Below are 17,371 nucleotides of genomic sequence, written 5' to 3' on the forward strand. Positions count from 1 at the left end.
TTCCTCCCCATCCCCTTTGTTCTTAGCGTTCCCATGGTTTGGAATGGATATCGGTGGAACATTGGTTAAACTGGTCTACTTTGAACCTAAGGACATTACTGCAGAGGAGGAACAGGAGGAAGTGGAAAACCTGAAAAGCATTAGGAAATACTTGACCTCTAATACAGCCTATGGTAAAACTGGCATTCGTGATGTCCACCTTGAACTGAAAAATTTGACTATGTGTGGACGCAAAGGAAACCTGCACTTCATCCGCTTTCCCAGCTGTGCCATGCACAGGTTCATACAGATGGGTAGTGAAAAGAACTTCTCCAGTTTGCACACTACACTCTGTGCCACAGGAGGTGGAGCTTACAAGTTTGAGGAGGACTTTAGAACGGTAAGTGAGCAGTTCATATGGGATCAGGGGGAAGTACTTTGGAAAAACATCATGGGAGCCTTCTATTAAAATTTGCAGGGAGAATAACTGCGGGTTTTTTGTCTATCCTAACTGGTTAAGATTAACAGAATCAATTCACATTTGTTAATTGGTGGCATTGCTGAGAACATGGAGAGAGGAGGAGAGGGTATTCTACTGAAGTATTACTGTGCAGGATGTATTTAGTAAATGTGGGGTTTTTTTAGAGTACAGCTGTGGTGATCAAATGCTTCATAATCAACCTGAGGGTATGTTATGACAACACAGAAACCTTGACACTATACAGGCACCTGCAAACTGATTATCTATTGGAAAAGAAATGAAGCCATACTGACTGGAAATTTGATTCAGGTTCACTTCCCTTTGTATTAACATTCAAGCAGAGTAAAGTCAAGAGTCTTGGTGGAACATGGGGGAGAAACAAGGTATGGAAGCATGACGGTACCAACTAGCTTTTGATTTCAGTTCTGGGAGTCTGCATCATGTAATACCAGATACAGTTGCCTACTTTGTAAGTAATTTTGTGTCCCTCACTCCCACAGCTGTAGAACTGAACTGGAAGTTACCTGGTAGCTATTACAGCTGAGCATTTCTCTCTGTAGCTTTGGCTGCATCTGCCATAAATATGCAACTTACACTGAGGGACCAGTCTTGTCTCAGCTGCAGTGTAGTTGATCCAGCACTGGAACCATAGTTGAAGTTCAGACTGTTTTTCTATCTGTTGAGCAAATATACAAGATCACATAGCAAATGACTGGTGGACTTCAGCGTGAAATCCCATGTCTCTGCAGGGTTGGTTAACATTCAGTGTGCTACAACACTTGCAGGTAGTTTAAGAAAAACCCTGTAAAGGCTGGCTGGGGAGTTTTGTTGCATAATGCAATCAGTGAAGTGCACTCACACTTAAGTGAGTGCTTTGGACACCTCTTCCAGCTATCCAGTTCCACACCGTCCTTTACAGCAAATGTTTCTTGGCTCAAACTTCAATATCCATGGAGAATTACAGAAGAAAAATACTATCCATTACATGAAGGTTTGCTTTCTTAATCTCTCTCAAAGGCCTGGGTGTTCTGGGTACTGGCACTTGAATTGTCACACTTCATTAGCCATTGTAACAGCAGCTGGCTACCTCAGTGTGTTCTGCTGACTGTAAATTGACACTGGACAACAGCTTCAGGACTGCTGAAGCACTGAAATGTCTGTTTCAAATATTTGATCACTAATGCACCTGTAGAAGTAGAGAATATGTGCCAAGTCTAAATCTGGCTGTTGCAGGATTCAGTATTGTATAATGCCTTATATGGAGGAGACTTTAAATGTTCCTGTTTATTACTTAGAAGCAATGTGGAAAAACTAAGGTATGTTTGTGAATGTTGTTATTTTCATTTAAAAATTCTGGCTCAATGCTAGGAAACTCATGGTTTGATCTAGCAAACATGCTTTTGTTCTGGCCCTTTATTTCCCTATATATATGCTTTTAAGTTATTTATCTTTCATTGTATTTCTCAATGCTTATGTGACTTCTAGAATTGCGTAGATTTAGGACAGATGCTCCAAAGTCTTGCAAAACAGCATTCAAATCCCAAAGAAGGAAGCCTTCTAAGATTGCAGAAGCTTTTTCTCCTTAAAATAGACAAGTAAACACCCTGTTGTCACTTGCCTGTTCCATTGTCGAATCCTGAACCCCTAAACGGGTTGAATAGGTTTGATCTAGACGTCTCTGTTGCTTTTGTGTATTAAGAAATAACATAAAATGGTGAGGCATCTTCTGTTTACCTTTAGCATGTTTTCTGTGCCATAAAAAGGCAACTAAATCTACAAAGCTACCTAGGTTTAGCTATTTGACCTCCCTCATGTGATCTGCAGTGCTGGATAGGAGGAGACCTGAAGAAGTCTCTGTGGTTTGCTTGGTGATTGCCAGCAGTAATGATCAGTAGCTTGGCAAATCATGTGATTCATTCTTAACATCTGAATGCTTCCCTTAGAAGTAGGAAAACTAACTCTATTCATTAAACTAGGCCACAGGAATATTTTACCAACCATATGAATATACTTAATGTTCATTGAAGAGAGCATCAGAAAGTATTCACCGAAAGGACTATTTCCAGCTTAGGGTTTTTTTTCTTGATTTTCATTTTGTTTTGGGTTTCTTGGGGGGGGTTGTTCTTTTTTGCTCCCTTTGTGAATGACTGGTCTTTATGGCTGGCTGTCTTTATTTTCAGGTAACAGCGGTGTTAAGGCATGGGTGAATCTGATGCCTAATTCTGATAATCCTTCCTCCTTTCCCCAACATGTTCTGTCACTTCACATATTCTATAAATACTCAAATGACCACTTTTGTAAAAGTAAGGAGTACTTAGACTTGTTTGCTTGTATATCTGTGATAGGAATCTCTTCATGCTCTGTGACTTCTCCATGATAGCATACGTACATTACTTGCCCAGAAGTTTGCTGTTGATGTAATGAGGAACAAATTCTTAAGCTGCCCCTCAGTTTTGTGAAGCAACTCAATGTAAAGGATACATGAGGGGGAGAGAAGAAAGAACTATTCAGACCTTTGTCTAAAACCCACACTATTGCAAAAATTGTGTTGATTGCAGTGGCTCAAAGGTGGGATCTTTGTAATCCTTTTCTAAATAGACACCTGCAGAACCTGACTTGTCTTGAAAGAAATTTTACTGCTAATTTCAGTGGGAGCAGGGTGTTGGCCAGAAGAACCCCATTGACTTAGTCAAGAACATTTGGGACAGGAGAGGAAGGAAGTCTCTTACCAACACAAACTCAGGCCTTGACCTTCCCCATAACCTGTAATGAAAATGCTTTAAAAGTGAGCTTGGCTGTTGGATAGTGATTTCCTTGTGCCAGTTACTAGCTGATTCTAAGGCTTGACTGCGGTATGAACCAAATGCCTGATGACTTGTAGATTGTATTTATCTTAAAACAAATAAACTCACCATCCTGTGTTGTAGGATGAGTAAGCTGTGTAACTTAAGTTAACATAAGACACTCAAAAGTCTTCTTGCTTGAGGAGGCTGTGCTCAGGCCGTAGCTGCTGGCCTGTAGTGTGTAGACTGGACTGGAGTTGAATGCAGCATCCAGAGAATGCGTAAAGTAACCATGACACCTTCTGTAACTATCACAACAAGAAGCTAGGAAGCTCTTCAGAGGAAGTGGGGAGAAACAATGTGCATCTCTTCCCTGTCAAGAGAGGGGAGAGATCCCTACAGCTAGCTGGGCAAGAGGGCAGACCTCTGCAAAGGATTCCAGCCAAGTGCTTTTTTTGCCCAGAGCTGATTACAGAGTGAGTCTTGTCTTCAGCCTCAGTGAATGCTGGATATGTGCTTGCATTAGACTTTGTCTTGTTTGAATGTGAGTGGTTTGTTTCCCAGCTCCATAAAGAAGCAGGGTTGGGGGCTGAAGTGAAAATAATCAAAATATAAAGAAAGCAAAGTATGTCTTTATGAAAGTGGAGGAGAGGTAATGGGAGGGAGATGGAAGGAAAAGCTAGATCGTAAGCTATTCTAAGAAATAAAAACTGGAGCAATGCCCAGAAGACATAAAAGCCAGATTGATATAGTAAATGAGGCTGTTGTAATTGATAATTAAAAACTTGCAAGATGTTATGTCCCTAACAGTTTCTTACTGGAAAAATAGTCATATTTCTAATTGAAAGTTCAAGAGACAAATGGATTTGTAACTGTATCCAGGTTCAGACTTTCCTGTGCTCACCAGAACTATGTAACAGTGTGAACTGCCATGGGAGGAAGTGTTGGCTACTTTTACCTGCTTGTAAGCACGGCTGAAGTCCTAAGTCCCTCATTTTGATGGTCCTGGAGAGTTTCTTGAGATCTGAAGTGGTTGGTTCCCTTCCCCAGTATTTAAAAAAAAAAAATTACAGTCTGGCTATAATGCAGAAAAATTATTCTTTTAAAAAATGTTCATATGATTTCCCTGTAACCATGATGAATTTTCCCTCCAGGGTCCTCTATACAACTTTGCTCTGCAGTTGTTCCTCTCATAGCACAACTTTCTGACATAACTTTTCTACAGAGACACTGTGCTGAATATAGTTACAGGAGTGAAGAGTAGAGTAAGCTGAACATTATACTGTCTGCCTTCACATTAGGAATTATAAAGAGCTGGGAAATACCTGCAAATGCATTTTGTAAATATTGTAGGAAAAACATCCAATTAAATGTGCTTCTATATGCAGCTTCTGGTTTTCTTTTTGCATATTTGTACCTAAACTTTGGTTCCTGCAAGGAGAAGTTTGTACAGCTGAAAGTTGAGGGTAAGTAGTGTGTGGTATGTCAGGTGATGGCAGCAGGAAGAAATGTTTGCCTACTTGCAAATTAATTACAATGGCTTCAGGCACATCTATTTTGCAATGCAGTTTTGCTGCTTTGAGATATTGTGAGCAAAGAAACAAATAGCAAAAAGGCAGTTCTGCAGGCATGGGAAGGGACTGAATTCTGACACTGGCTCTATCATGGCTTATTGTCCAAGATCGAGTGACCGCATTTCTTGCAACTTTCCCCTAATTTCTCTTTAGCAAGAACAGTGGTAGCTCACTAAGCTTCTTGGAGCCTTGGGTGTCTGGTGGCTGCAGAGCTTGTGGTTTTCTGAATGAAGGTGAATTGACATAGAATACCAATGCCAGTCTTGCTCTTTTCAGAAATTAAAACCAGACTGCTGCAACAACACAGGGAAATAGTTTTTCATTCTGCTATGAATATCATACATGAAAGAAAGCAGTAATAGAACTTTTCTGCTTACAGTATATCAGCTGTTAAATATAGCACAGAGCTATAAAAAGCAAAACAAATTCTAGTATGTCTTTTATACATGGAGGCCTGGACCTAATAAAACCTCTATGTGTAGTGCTTGAGAAAGAATCTGAGTAGTTTCTTTTGTTCTGTTCTTACAAAATTGGTGGGCTGACTGGAGAGTTTGTAGAATCAAGGATTTTGTCTGTGTTTTTGCACTGATACCAGAAGTGCTTTACTATTGGATTTGTATTGCTTGTTTGTGTCTTGGAAGGCCTCTGACTAGTGCTTACCTATTTGTAAAAGTGTAGCATGGATCATACAAAAACAGCTTGTGGCCAGGTATTTGTCTTACAGAAGAACAGAGGTTTTGACAAGTAGGGACCATAAGTCTGCTAATGACTTGTCTTTGTATAACAGTTTCTAGTTCAAGTCTTTTATGCTGTATTTCTGTGATTGTAATTTGCGTAGCCATGTGCTGACAAAGAAAAAAATATGAAGGGATTGCAAAAGTTACCAGAGGAAATACAGAAACAAGAAGAAATTATATCCACCTGTCTCTCTTGTCCTATGAACAACTGGATCTATATTGAGTCTTTGAGACTGCTGGTTTTTCTGGTCTTAATTCTTTTCTATGGTTCCAGGATTTGAGGACTGGCAAGTAGAACAAAAAGGCAGACCCAAAGAGTGAGCTGGCTTTCAGTTATGGCAAGCTGGACCAATGTACAAGTAGAGAAAAGACTTCATGGGAGAGATTTAAATAACTCCAAAGAATGTAACCTATTGGCCATGCCTGTTCCATAAAAATATCTTTCCTCTTTACAGTGATTTAATATAGCTTCCAGTATTAAAAATAGGACATAGTTACCCATTTAAGATTTCTCCATTAGCTGTTATAAAAACATCCTGCAATATGCAAATGTTTGAGAACCAGCTCTCTACTGTATAACTCTATTGTTTGTAGTACTGTTGCTTTTTTTTGCTAGAAAGTAGAGTTATGTGAGATGGACTTTGCATGTGTGAGGATGCAAATGACCTCAAGATTTGAATGGGGAAATTTACAGGTTTTTTTGCTCCCTCTCCTCTACCTAAAACTGGAATGGAGACTTTCTACAGATTGTCACTGTATTCTGTCTTTAGAAACGGATGTGATTTCTAATTCTAGTGAACAGAATGCTATGGCAAGTAGACATGTCTGCTTAAGCACAGTTTTTGTGACCTATGAAATCTCAGAGGGAAAGTCCTTTGTAAGCTTTTTTTTTTTATTTTCTGTCTTCTGCTACAACTGTATTTTTACAAACATTTTATATTTATGAACATTTTGCTGGGGGCATGGGCCTGCCAATCTTTCTGTTTGGGTTTTTTTGTATGTTTTTTCACCAAACATAGTGAATACCCTGTTTTTCATAAAACATTTTAAAGTGCTCATGGTAATTTAAAGAAATAACTCTCAGATTACTGGTGACATACTAAAAAAAAAATGCACATCTTTTAAACATAATTCACTGTGTATTTAATGCATATTAACATACCATGCACATCTTAAAGCTTCTATTGAAAATTTCACTAAATTGATGGGAAATGTAGTTGGATGATGAGCTAAAGTACTTTGCATCCTGAGGAATGGTGATGTGTAGGCATGTGTCAGATACTCCCCAAAAGCTTCAGCTCCTCTTGGGCAATGAGGGGAAATAAATTTATTGCTGTAGAATGCTGAGGGGGAGAAATATTTCCTGCTTGCAGAGCAGAGAATGTCTCAAAGGCACGGGAACTAAATGGCATTACTGCATAGCACATCATTGCTCTGGGAGGTACCTGCTGTCAGGCAGATAGCAAACTTTTATTTCAGACTTCATGCTTAGATCTTTGTACTGTTTAAATAGGATAATGTGTTACTATTAAAGTGATCAAAGTGCTTCAGCAGAGCCTTTTGTCCTTCTTAGTGTTGTATTATACTAGGAAATGTTTATTTATTCATTTCTTGTTTTTCTCTTCCAGATTGCTGACCTACAGCTCCACAAACTGGATGAATTGGACTGTTTGATCCAGGGCCTCCTTTTTGTTGATTCTGTTGGTTTCAATGGCCAACCAGAGTGCTATTACTTTGAAAATCCCACAGATCCTGAACAGTGCCAGAAAAAGCCTTACTGCCTTGATAATCCATATCCTATGCTGCTGGTTAACATAGGCTCAGGGGTCAGCATCCTAGCTGTGTATTCCAAGGACAATTATAAGAGAGTTACAGGATCCAGGTAAATTTAATTTTGTTTCTTTTAATTCTCTTTTCTTTTCTCTTTAGTAATTGAACAGGTAGAACTAGACAGTGTGAGCAGTAGGTGCAGCCCTAAATTGTGTTTGTCTTTCCATTTCTTTTAAAAGCCAGTAGCAAGGCTGAAAACATCACAGGATTCCTTCAGAGTGGGGTCTACATAAGGGAAATCATTGATCTATTCAGCTTTAGATCTGCTTTAGTCTCTTGTTGGTGTTCTTACCTAGTTCCCATCTCTTGCTGTGAATTACTGAAATCAAGCTGTCCCAGGAAATGAATCTTCTCTCCCTGGCTTTGATCCCCTGGAACAGGCTGATCAATGAAATATGTTAGGGCTTAGTAGTTAGGATATGCCCAGCATGTAGGAAAACTGTGTAGACTTTATTTTGACACAGGAATCTCACTAGATCCCTTGTTTCCTTACTGATTGCACCTGTCTTTGGACTGTACTGGTAAGTTAAGGAATGCCAGTGTGTAAAGACTAGAATCTGGTTGTCTGAATTCATTGTTACTTTGTCCTCAGTGTGATTTTAGCCTCAGTCAGCTAGTGCTGTCTGAACTGATTTATAGGGTACAGCTGAGTTGAAATGGTCTCTGGCCTATGTTCAGTAAGGGATTTAGATGTGCCTGCTCTGTTTAGGAATTCAGGAGTTCAGTAGAGTGGATGCAAAATTTTGTTCTTAAGGTCAAAAAACCAGCCTGAAGCATGGTTAAGTTAGCTCTGAAGATTTGGAAACAGTGCTAACTTTTAGGAAAGCTTTTAGTTACAGTTGTGTCCATCCAGAGATGTAGCAAAAATACCAATAACTCTATCCAACTTTTTTCTCATACATGCAAACTGAATTGATATACTTCATTTTTCATAATCTAGTAATAGTAAAAAGAAAAGCAAACAAACCACCAAAACAGAAACCTAAAAAAAATCACCTTTCAAAACAACAACTGAAGAAGCTTCTTGGAGTCCCTATAGTTCCTTCCAAACCTGCATTCTGTTCTTCAGTGCATGGTACATATTAAGCTTTCTCCTGTATATTGCACATGACTGCACATGTGTCTTCTGTTGCCTTATCTAGGCATATCTTTGTCACAATGGTAGCCATGAGCCATTTTTTTGTATACAGTACAGATGGACACAAGTTGAATGAGAGAAGTATCGGTCTTCTTGCAGTTCTGGTTGTTTTTCAAGCACAATAGTTTTGGCATCTGTAGATGTGCTTCTGATCCTTTCCACTGTGTAAGGAAAAACGTGACTGCAGTGGGTTGTTGACTTGTTATAAGTGATGTCTTGTGGCTGATGTGGAGAGCTTTCTATTGTTCAGACCCTGAGTATATTACAGTGCTACTAGATGTGTTCTAAAAAGCCCGATAGTCCAAGAGCACAGACTAAATGGTGTTCCTATCTGACCTCCCGTGCTTTTTCATGAAGTGCAAGCGTGGTGTCTCACTGATCCTCTTGTTTACAGTGGCTCCAGTTGGTGTGACTGCAGTCAGTGCAATAAGCTAACTTTCTCAGGGGCTAAGAAAGAATGAGGAAGGATGTAGAGGTTAGTAAGTTGAAGTTCATGTCTGTTAAGACTGAAGAATCCAAAGTAGAATTTTAATGGGTTGGCAACCTGTTATGCACAGCTAAATCTTCCCTGCTAAATTTATATAGTCAGTAAATACTGTACTTGAGCCTTTACAAGATACTAAAGTGACTGCTCCTTGCTCAGAGTTCTTGCAGGGAAGGAACATTCAGGACTGATACTAGCCTTGCTTTGAACAGGAACCAACCAGTGGCTTCCTGCCACTGGCTAGATCTGTCTTGGCTGCCTGCCCCTGTATAGATATTTAACTTTGTTCACTGTTTATTCTTTCATCACTGATTTGAGTGCTCTTCTGGCTAATTATTCTTGCACAAGGAAAATTGTTAAGAGTGCTACAAATAGCAAAGTGGTATCTGTAGTGTTGGATTGGACTTCATTCTTAGCTAACCCTTTATTTAGTATAATTTCTCCTATTTAAGTATTAAAGACTTAAGAGTAGTTCAGTTAAAACCACACTGCATGACACTTGAGTTAAATAGCAACTCAATTTAGAGTATCTGTCTTCACTCCTTTAAGGGAGTTACAAGACACGGTTGGTACCTCCATAGACCTTGTTGCAAGTGGGGGTCTGAAGAGTTGTGGTAAAAGCTGGTTCGAGCTGCTGGTCTGAAGGGACTGTGCTTTTCTAGTCTTGGAGGAGGAACGTTCCTGGGCCTGTGCTGTCTGCTCACTGGCTGTGAGACATTTGAAGAAGCGCTAGAAATGGCTGCAAAAGGAGACAGCACCAACGTGGATAAGCTGGTGAAAGATATTTATGGAGGAGACTATGAGCGGTTTGGCCTTCAGGGGTCTGCTGTAGCATCAAGGTATGTGTTAACTGAGCTGTTTTTAAGGAGTCCATTGGGAAACTTCCTGTGCATGCTAAACTGAGTGCATAATCCCTGGACTATGTACTAAGTCCATGTGGTTATGTCACTCGATGTATCATGTGGTTTGTCCTTAGATCTCTCACTTCTTACTCTTTTTTTTTTTTTTTAAACGGGTATAAGCAATGCTTGACATATTTTCCTTCTATTTAAGTTACAATTATTTTAGAAGTGTCCTTACTCATTGTTCTACCTTTCTAATGAGATCACTTTTCACATTTCAAATCTGTCACAAATCAATGGATACCAAGTCTAAGCCAAGCTTATTAAATTACAAAATTTTAAGGGCTTTTAGCACTCCTAAATATCTCATATTAAAAGATATCTTCCTCACACAGCTTTGGTCATATGATGAGTAAAGAAAAGAGAGATTCCATCAGTAAAGAGGACTTGGCCAGAGCTACTTTGGTCACCATCACCAACAACATAGGTTCTATTGCTCGCATGTGTGCACTGAATGAGGTAAGTTATTTACCACGAGCTTAAAACCTTTAGAAACAACACAGTGAGATTTAGAAACAACACAGTGCTGGCATAGTAGGTGTGTAACTGGCCTTGGTAAATATGCATATATTTAATGTGTTATTTGTATGCTTTGATGCAAAGTGAAAGGTACTTTGAGCTTCAAAGGTAGGCAAGAGGGGAGAAAAGTTAACTGTAAAGATCTCCTTGAAGCATTGAGCTTCAGCCTAGGGCTGTTCAGTTGCTCTCAAGCTGTAATACATAGATATTAACACCTTTGTAATAAAAATTATTACTCTCAACTACCTTGTAGTTACTAATAGGTTTTACTATACCATGACAAATTTTATTTTGAGTACAAATTTTATTTTGCTTGGATTGTTTGCATAGCGTGGCAAGTTCAAATTGTGTATTGTGTTAAATGTTTTGATAGTTATAGGAACCTTTGCATTAGGTCAGAAAGAAGAAAAATACACTTGAGGCATTATCCTGCCTCAGACTCCTATCAGATGCTTGTTACATTTTTTTATTTAGGCATGTTAAATATGGATGGATTGTTCCATTCGTACACCTTTCCAACTTCTAGCAGTTAAAAAACCCCATCAAACCCCCACACAAAAACCCCACCACAAAACCAAACGTTTAGACCCTTGTTTATATCTGCACATTGCATCCTTTACTATTATGTGGTAACTAATCTCTTTTATCTGCTCTGAATGAATTTATATAATTTTTTTAATACACAGGTCTTTTAGCTGGACAGCACTCTGTCAGTAGAAGAATTGCTTCTTTTTTTTATATTTTTAATCATCAACACATCCACAGAGCCCAAAAAAACCCCAATAAAACAAAACCAAGAAATGTACCAAACTGCCATCTGTTTACTTCATGGGGTCCCATCTAGCTTTTGGCTTTACGAGGAATGGGAAATAATTACTAGTGCTTTTGGTGGGTGTGGGTTTTGATTTTATTTTTTAATAAATTTTTGCCACATCTCCCTTGTGCTCTTTCCAAGACAGAAGGTCCTAATACTTAATCTCCTTTCTTATGGAAGACACTATCTCTTGCTTTCACTGTTTCATTATGTGTTTTTAATCTTCTTATGGTTCTAATTTTAGGACTGAATGGTCAGATCTTCATGTGGTATTCAGAGTGTTGTTGCTCAATGAATTTGTGATGGCATGTTGATAAATTTTGTGTTCTGATTTCCTTTACTAACAGCTCTTAATATTTCATTTTTGTGAGCATGGAACTCAATTTTAAGGAACCATCCACTGTCCCTCCACAGTCTTGTCTTAAAGTAGCTAATTTGGAGCCTATCATTGTCTGAATACTCAAGTGTTTCTGTTTTACCCCCTTTCATTTGTGTAATTTTATTTTTTTAATTTAAACTTCATCTACCACTTTTTCTTTAGTCATTGGGCGTAAGTCTCTTCAGCATTGCTATGCTGTTAATTTTTTATTCTCTTTTGACTAACTTTGTATGCCAGTTATGTTTGTTCCTCATTGCTCTCTAGACCACTTTTAAAATATGTTGAACAGCACAAGTTTTAGTGTATGCCCCTATCAAATGCCACTGATAACCTTCCATTGTGAAAAGTGGCTTCAGACGTGTGTGCGCGTGTGTGTGTGTGTGTGAGTGTTTTTGGGGGTGTTTTTGGCAATTTGACTCTTTCAGTCAAGATAATTCTCTTTCAGTGTTCTCTTTGCTTTCAGCTTCTTTACAGTGTTGCCTTGTGGCATGGAGTTCAAGCAGCATTGTACAGGGCTATCAAAGCATGGAGAGTTGCAGCAGGGAGCCACATGCGATGCTTTCAGAGGAGGAAATAGGCTACTAATGAAACTAATGCTTCTGAATCATCATGAAAAAGTTCCTAACATCTTTGTTTTGTGGGCAGGCTTACTTAAAAACTGGACATGATCCATAGAATTTTCTGGAGGAATGTGGATTGATGTGTTAAGTATTCTTCATTTCACAGTGTCAAAGTAGAATTTTTCCAACACATGAACTAAATTATTTTGTAGTTTTAGAGAATGAAAACTTCTTTTAGTAGCTTTGCATACTATTAAAAAGAAAAATCAGACATGCAGTATCATTGCAAGTAACCTAATCTTCAGATAGTTTGCTCTTGGGGAAAAAAACCTAATGCTATCATTCTGCTAAATAATCTAGACACCTAAATGCCTTTGGGAGACGTGGCTGACTTACAGCAAGCTTGATGAATGAAATCCCCAAATAAGAGCTTAAAAACAGTTGAATATGACATTCTTTTATGGAGCTTGTATGTATTAGATTAGGGTTATGGTGAAGCTCACTTTTAGGTTGACAGAATCAATTTATGCCCTGAAGCATGACTTTTGATAAGTTTTTCCCAATGATTGCAGCTTTAATATTGTGTTGAAAATGACTTGCATATGTGCAGGAAAAAATGAGGCTGGGGAATAAATGAAATATTCTGTCTGAAGAACTTCAAAGCAAATTTGCTTGCGCAAAGTTGGCAGTGGGGTAGAAAAATTCCATAGTCTGGAACCATTTGGCTACACATCATTTGAAGTGGTCTGTCCTAGGCACGGCAGAACTGCATAAAGGAAACCAATGCCCTGGTTTATACTTTTCTTACTAGCAGAACATGTAAGTTGCATCTGAACATCTTGCAAAAGTGTGTGTGGGGTTTCTTATTGCATTATTGATATAGATTTCCCTGTTCAATTATATTGGCAAATATGTGAATACACTACATTGAAGCTATACTGTAGCTTTCTACTGCAGGGTATTTGAACAATTTAATGAGACCCACAGAGTGCAAGAGTGCATGTCTTTTCTAGGATGTTGTAATTTGATTAGCTTAAGCAAGCATGTCATCACCATCTCTTCATCAGTTTAAGACTTCTGTCTTTCAGCTTTGAAAGCTTCAGCAGTGGACACAATTTAAAAGTAAATTGACAAGACTCCCTTAAGGGATAAAAGTAGCATTTCTTCATTTTCCAGCTCCTGAAAAATGCTGGGTTTTTAGTTCAGTTCAAAAAATTCAGGAAACTTTGTATCATTAATACAGTTTTTAATCTTGTCAAGGAATTTTGGAAAATAAAATTGATATTAAATTTTCATGTTGATATACTCTCTGCTATTCTAGTAGGTATGACTAGTATTTTTAGATTCAAATTTTACAGCAGTGTTTATACTCTGTGTTAGGTACTGTTTGTTTCAATTTCTGGTAACAATAGCTTTGTGTTTATATACAGAAAAGAATAATATGAATGTGAAACTGAAATGTAGATTCTAATCAGTTTGATGGTATTGCATTATAGGAAATTAATTAGTTCCATGTTTGTCCCTCCTTTATCAGAAATTACTTCAGAGACAAAACTGCCTTATCAAAGGATGCGAGGTGCTCTTGGCTATGTTCAATAGCAGTCTTTTGAAATTTGAGATGTTCTTATTTTCAGTCATAAATTCAATAAAGTTTGTGTTGATGTTTTTGGTTGGTGTTGAGGGCAATCAGATATGTAACTCAGTCATTGGCAAATGATAAATGAGTTACTGCATCTGGGTACCTCGCTCTCCAACACCGAGTATTCCAGTGAGAATGTTCTCTGTGGGATGTCACATGCACAGTGCTGGACACGATAGAACTGTGGTCTGTGGCAAAGGAATTGCTGCAGAGCCAAGTGTTGGGCTTTATAGAGCTGTATGAGTGTAGAGAGGTAACCCTTGGTAATTCTCGCCCCTGTGCAAAGGTTTTCTGGTAATTTTCTACAGAGGACTCCTGAAGATCCTTTTCTAGGGTACTTCTGGATTTCTGTAAAAGCTTCTGTCTCCAGGATTTGGCCTCCTACTGAATCTTCTATACCAATTCTAGTGTATGGTGAACATCATGGTACACCAATGCAAAATGCAAGTGCGTTTTTGTGCATAACAGGCAGAACTGGGCTTGGTGAAATAGTTGTTATGGGCATTGTTTAAACACCAGACAGAACCATTGCTTACTGCAGTGATGTACGTACAGGAAAGGATAGCCCATGGCTTTCTTGCTGGCATCTTAGTGCTGATGATTCAAAAATCTTAATTTCCTGAATGAAAACTGAGTTCAAGTGAGCTTTGAAACAAAGGAATGCTATACATATCCAGTATTATGTCAGCCACATTTCACTTGCTTTTTGAAAATGGAACCACAGTCAAGATAATAGGTAATGAAAGATGCTTCTTCCCATCTCTAATGCAATCCTTCTCAGATACTTTTCAGAGGTTCTCCATCTGGATTTAATAATCATAACGATCTCTGGAAAGTTACTTCATTTAACATGCAGGGGGCAAAGATGTCTTCAGTGCAGCCATATACAATTAAACATCTCTTGCAACATCTCTACTTAGCAGTCAGTAATTGTAATTATTTTTTGACTTTTCAGTCTGGAGAGTTTAAATGTAACCCAAAATTCCCATTTAACTTTATAGTAGAGGCAGAGGTACGTGTTGAACGAGGCAAATAATTTAGCCGAATATAATTTTTCTGGTCTGTTTTTCAATTTCAATTTTACAGAACATTGACAAAGTGGTATTTGTTGGCAACTTTCTCAGAATTAATATGATTTCTATGAAGGTGCTAGCATATGCTATGGATTATTGGTCCAAAGGACAGCTGAAAGCTCTGTTTTTGGAACATGAGGTAAGGAAATACATGTTGAACTTTTATTTGTAAGTACAAAGATCTTGTTCTTTATTTGTTAAAAGGGGAGAATTTCAGTGCCATTGCTTTGAAGTGAATGCAACAAGCTAAGTTCTGCATAAATGCAATTTAGTTTACGAATTCATTTGAAAATGCTGCTTGTTAACTTCTTGGCTTGATCACTAATCTTGCGGTGTGTGTTGTTAAACATTGCCTGTCTCTGATTTTTGCTCTCTGACCCTGGTACCAACAATGTTCATACCATGGGCTGCTATATAAACCTCAAGTATAATTAATTTTTGTAAGCACAATTTTGAGGTGACTACCAGATGGATGGGTTCATAATGGAAACTGCCCTGCCTCAATATAGCATCATTATAATGGTTCTGTAATTTCTTTTTGACAATTTTGGAGAACTGTGTAAGATTTTTTTCAGTATCAGGCCCTTTCTTGTACCTAAAGAAGATCTTATTAAATCATAATCAGATGGAGCAAATACTTGGCACAGCAGGGCTGATCTTATAAAAAAGATCTTTTAATTGCCTTATAGAACTGAAGACTTTACATGTTCAGGCTTATGTCTGGTTCTGGAATTTGATTGGTTTTGGTTTGCTTTTTCCTTTGTTCAAAGGGTTATTTTGGAGCTGTTGGTGCTCTTCTAGAATTGCTTAAAATGACAGATGATCAGTGATGAAGCTGTCTGAAGAGATTCCTACTGCAGATGCTGCTGGATAAGAGTGAAAGCCACTACAAGGATGGAAACAAAGCCATTATGGTAGTTCTACCTGCTGGATTTGTAAATAATTTAAAATCCTTTTAGCTAATCTTTAACTTCTGGGTTTTGACCTTATACTTCAGAATTCATACTGGGAATTATGAGGATTTTTTTTCTGTACACTGTATTTTTTAGAGGAAAAAAATGTGCAAAGTGGCCAAACATACAGATTTTATGGATTTATTTTAAAAAACGGATACTGTTTAATGTAGGACCTGTGATATGAGGCATCTGCTTTTCTTCTGGGGTTTACTGATTAGTGTGGTAATTTTAACTTCATTTAGTAATCACTCTAGGAGATTTTTTAATCTTATTTTCATGACGTTTCATGATTTCTTCTTGGTTTCAAATGAAACTACAAAGATGATGCATTTTACTGTGAAAACTAGTCATTTTTTTGCCTTTCCTTTCCTCATTAGGCAAGACACTTTTTTATTTAACACCCCCCTGCTCCCCCAAAAAATAAATTTACAAGCCTTCTGTGGCTAAATGTGTTTCTTGGCAGGACTATGAGAAGGCTTGGCAAGGGTAGGGGGTTTAAGATCGTAATTTTTTGGTAGTCATGAATTGCAACAGGAACAGACTGCCAACTGGTTTTGCAGGACTAATTTTTCTCTATAATAAAAATCTTAAACAAGATGTGAATTAAAATTTTAATTGTTGAATTGACAATTAAATTGTTTCTGTTTAAAAGCTCTGATCTGAAGAGTTCTGTAGTAGAGATATTATTTATATGGTACATACTTGGCATTAGATGGTAAAGGGAGATTGTTTTCATTTATTTTTCTGTAGTCTGCAAGTTTTAAATTGTTCTTAATTGAAAACAACTAATAACTACATTATTCAAAGCCCAGTTACTAAAATTAGAAAAGTACAGACTAATGTACTTTCTGCTTTTAAGTTAATGTGAACTTTCCCTCCAAGGCACTAAAATTCGAATGTTCACTCCAATGCAGTATTTTCTACCCTTTTGATTTGTGGACCTCTCTAGATTTTTTTTTTCAAGTTGAATTGAGACCCCTTTGAAATCTATGTACTTAGGTTGCTGCAGAGCGGATATAAACTTGCTTTTCTTAGACACCTTGAGGACTCACAAATGAGAGGCTGAAGCCGAGTTCATAAATGATTTTGTCTTGCAAGACTGTATATGATGTCACAATGTAAAGGATCATCAGAGGGACAGTATAAAATTCAGACACATGTATTATCCAGTATATTTTTGGAAGGGGGTTTATTTCACTTTTCTAAGTCATTCTTTTCCATATCTCCCAAATGCTGAAAAAAGGTGATATTAACTGAAGTGTTAACTTGTCTAATGGAAATAAAGACCACTACTGTTTTGACAGTTTTAATGTATCTGTGGAATTCATTTCTCGAAAGCAGTGATGTGAAATATGTAACACTATTTTTATGACACATGACTAGTTATTTCCATGATTTTTTTTGGTTCTTGACATGTTTTGACTCTTAATTATATTGCTTTAGCTTTTGAAGCCTTTTGCCTTCTTGAAGTTGACTTTAAAAGACTATAAACCAAAAGATGAGACAATATATTAGCATGTTGT

The 17,371-nt window shown here is 37.7% G+C and overlaps 1 protein-coding gene across 5 annotated transcripts in view; it reads left to right on the forward strand.

Moving 5' to 3' along the window:
• The window catches only part of PANK1 (pantothenate kinase 1), a 35,616-nt gene extending 18,462 nt beyond the window's left edge, over positions 1-17,154 (forward strand). For 4 of the 5 annotated variants that reach the window (XM_051800729.1, XM_051800727.1, XM_051800726.1 and 1 more), the window contains 6 exons: positions 27-379; positions 7,183-7,436; positions 9,669-9,845; positions 10,244-10,367; positions 14,906-15,031; positions 15,663-17,154. In XM_051800729.1, the coding sequence (XP_051656689.1) occupies positions 44-379; positions 7,183-7,436; positions 9,669-9,845; positions 10,244-10,367; positions 14,906-15,031; positions 15,663-15,722 (1,077 nt within the window). In that variant the 5' untranslated portion in view covers positions 27-43 and the 3' untranslated portion in view covers positions 15,723-17,154. The remainder of the gene's footprint in view (positions 1-26; positions 380-7,182; positions 7,437-9,668; positions 9,846-10,243; positions 10,368-14,905; positions 15,032-15,662) is intronic. The other variant, XM_051800730.1, reaches the window with a different exon arrangement.
• The last annotated feature ends 217 nt before the right edge of the window (positions 17,155-17,371 follow it).

This window comes from Manacus candei, unplaced genomic scaffold (assembly GCF_025592945.1).
Source record: "Manacus candei isolate 608988 ecotype Guabito, Panama unplaced genomic scaffold, ASM2559294v1 h1tg000050l, whole genome shotgun sequence".
Classification (NCBI taxonomy): Eukaryota; Metazoa; Chordata; class Aves; order Passeriformes; family Pipridae; genus Manacus; species Manacus candei.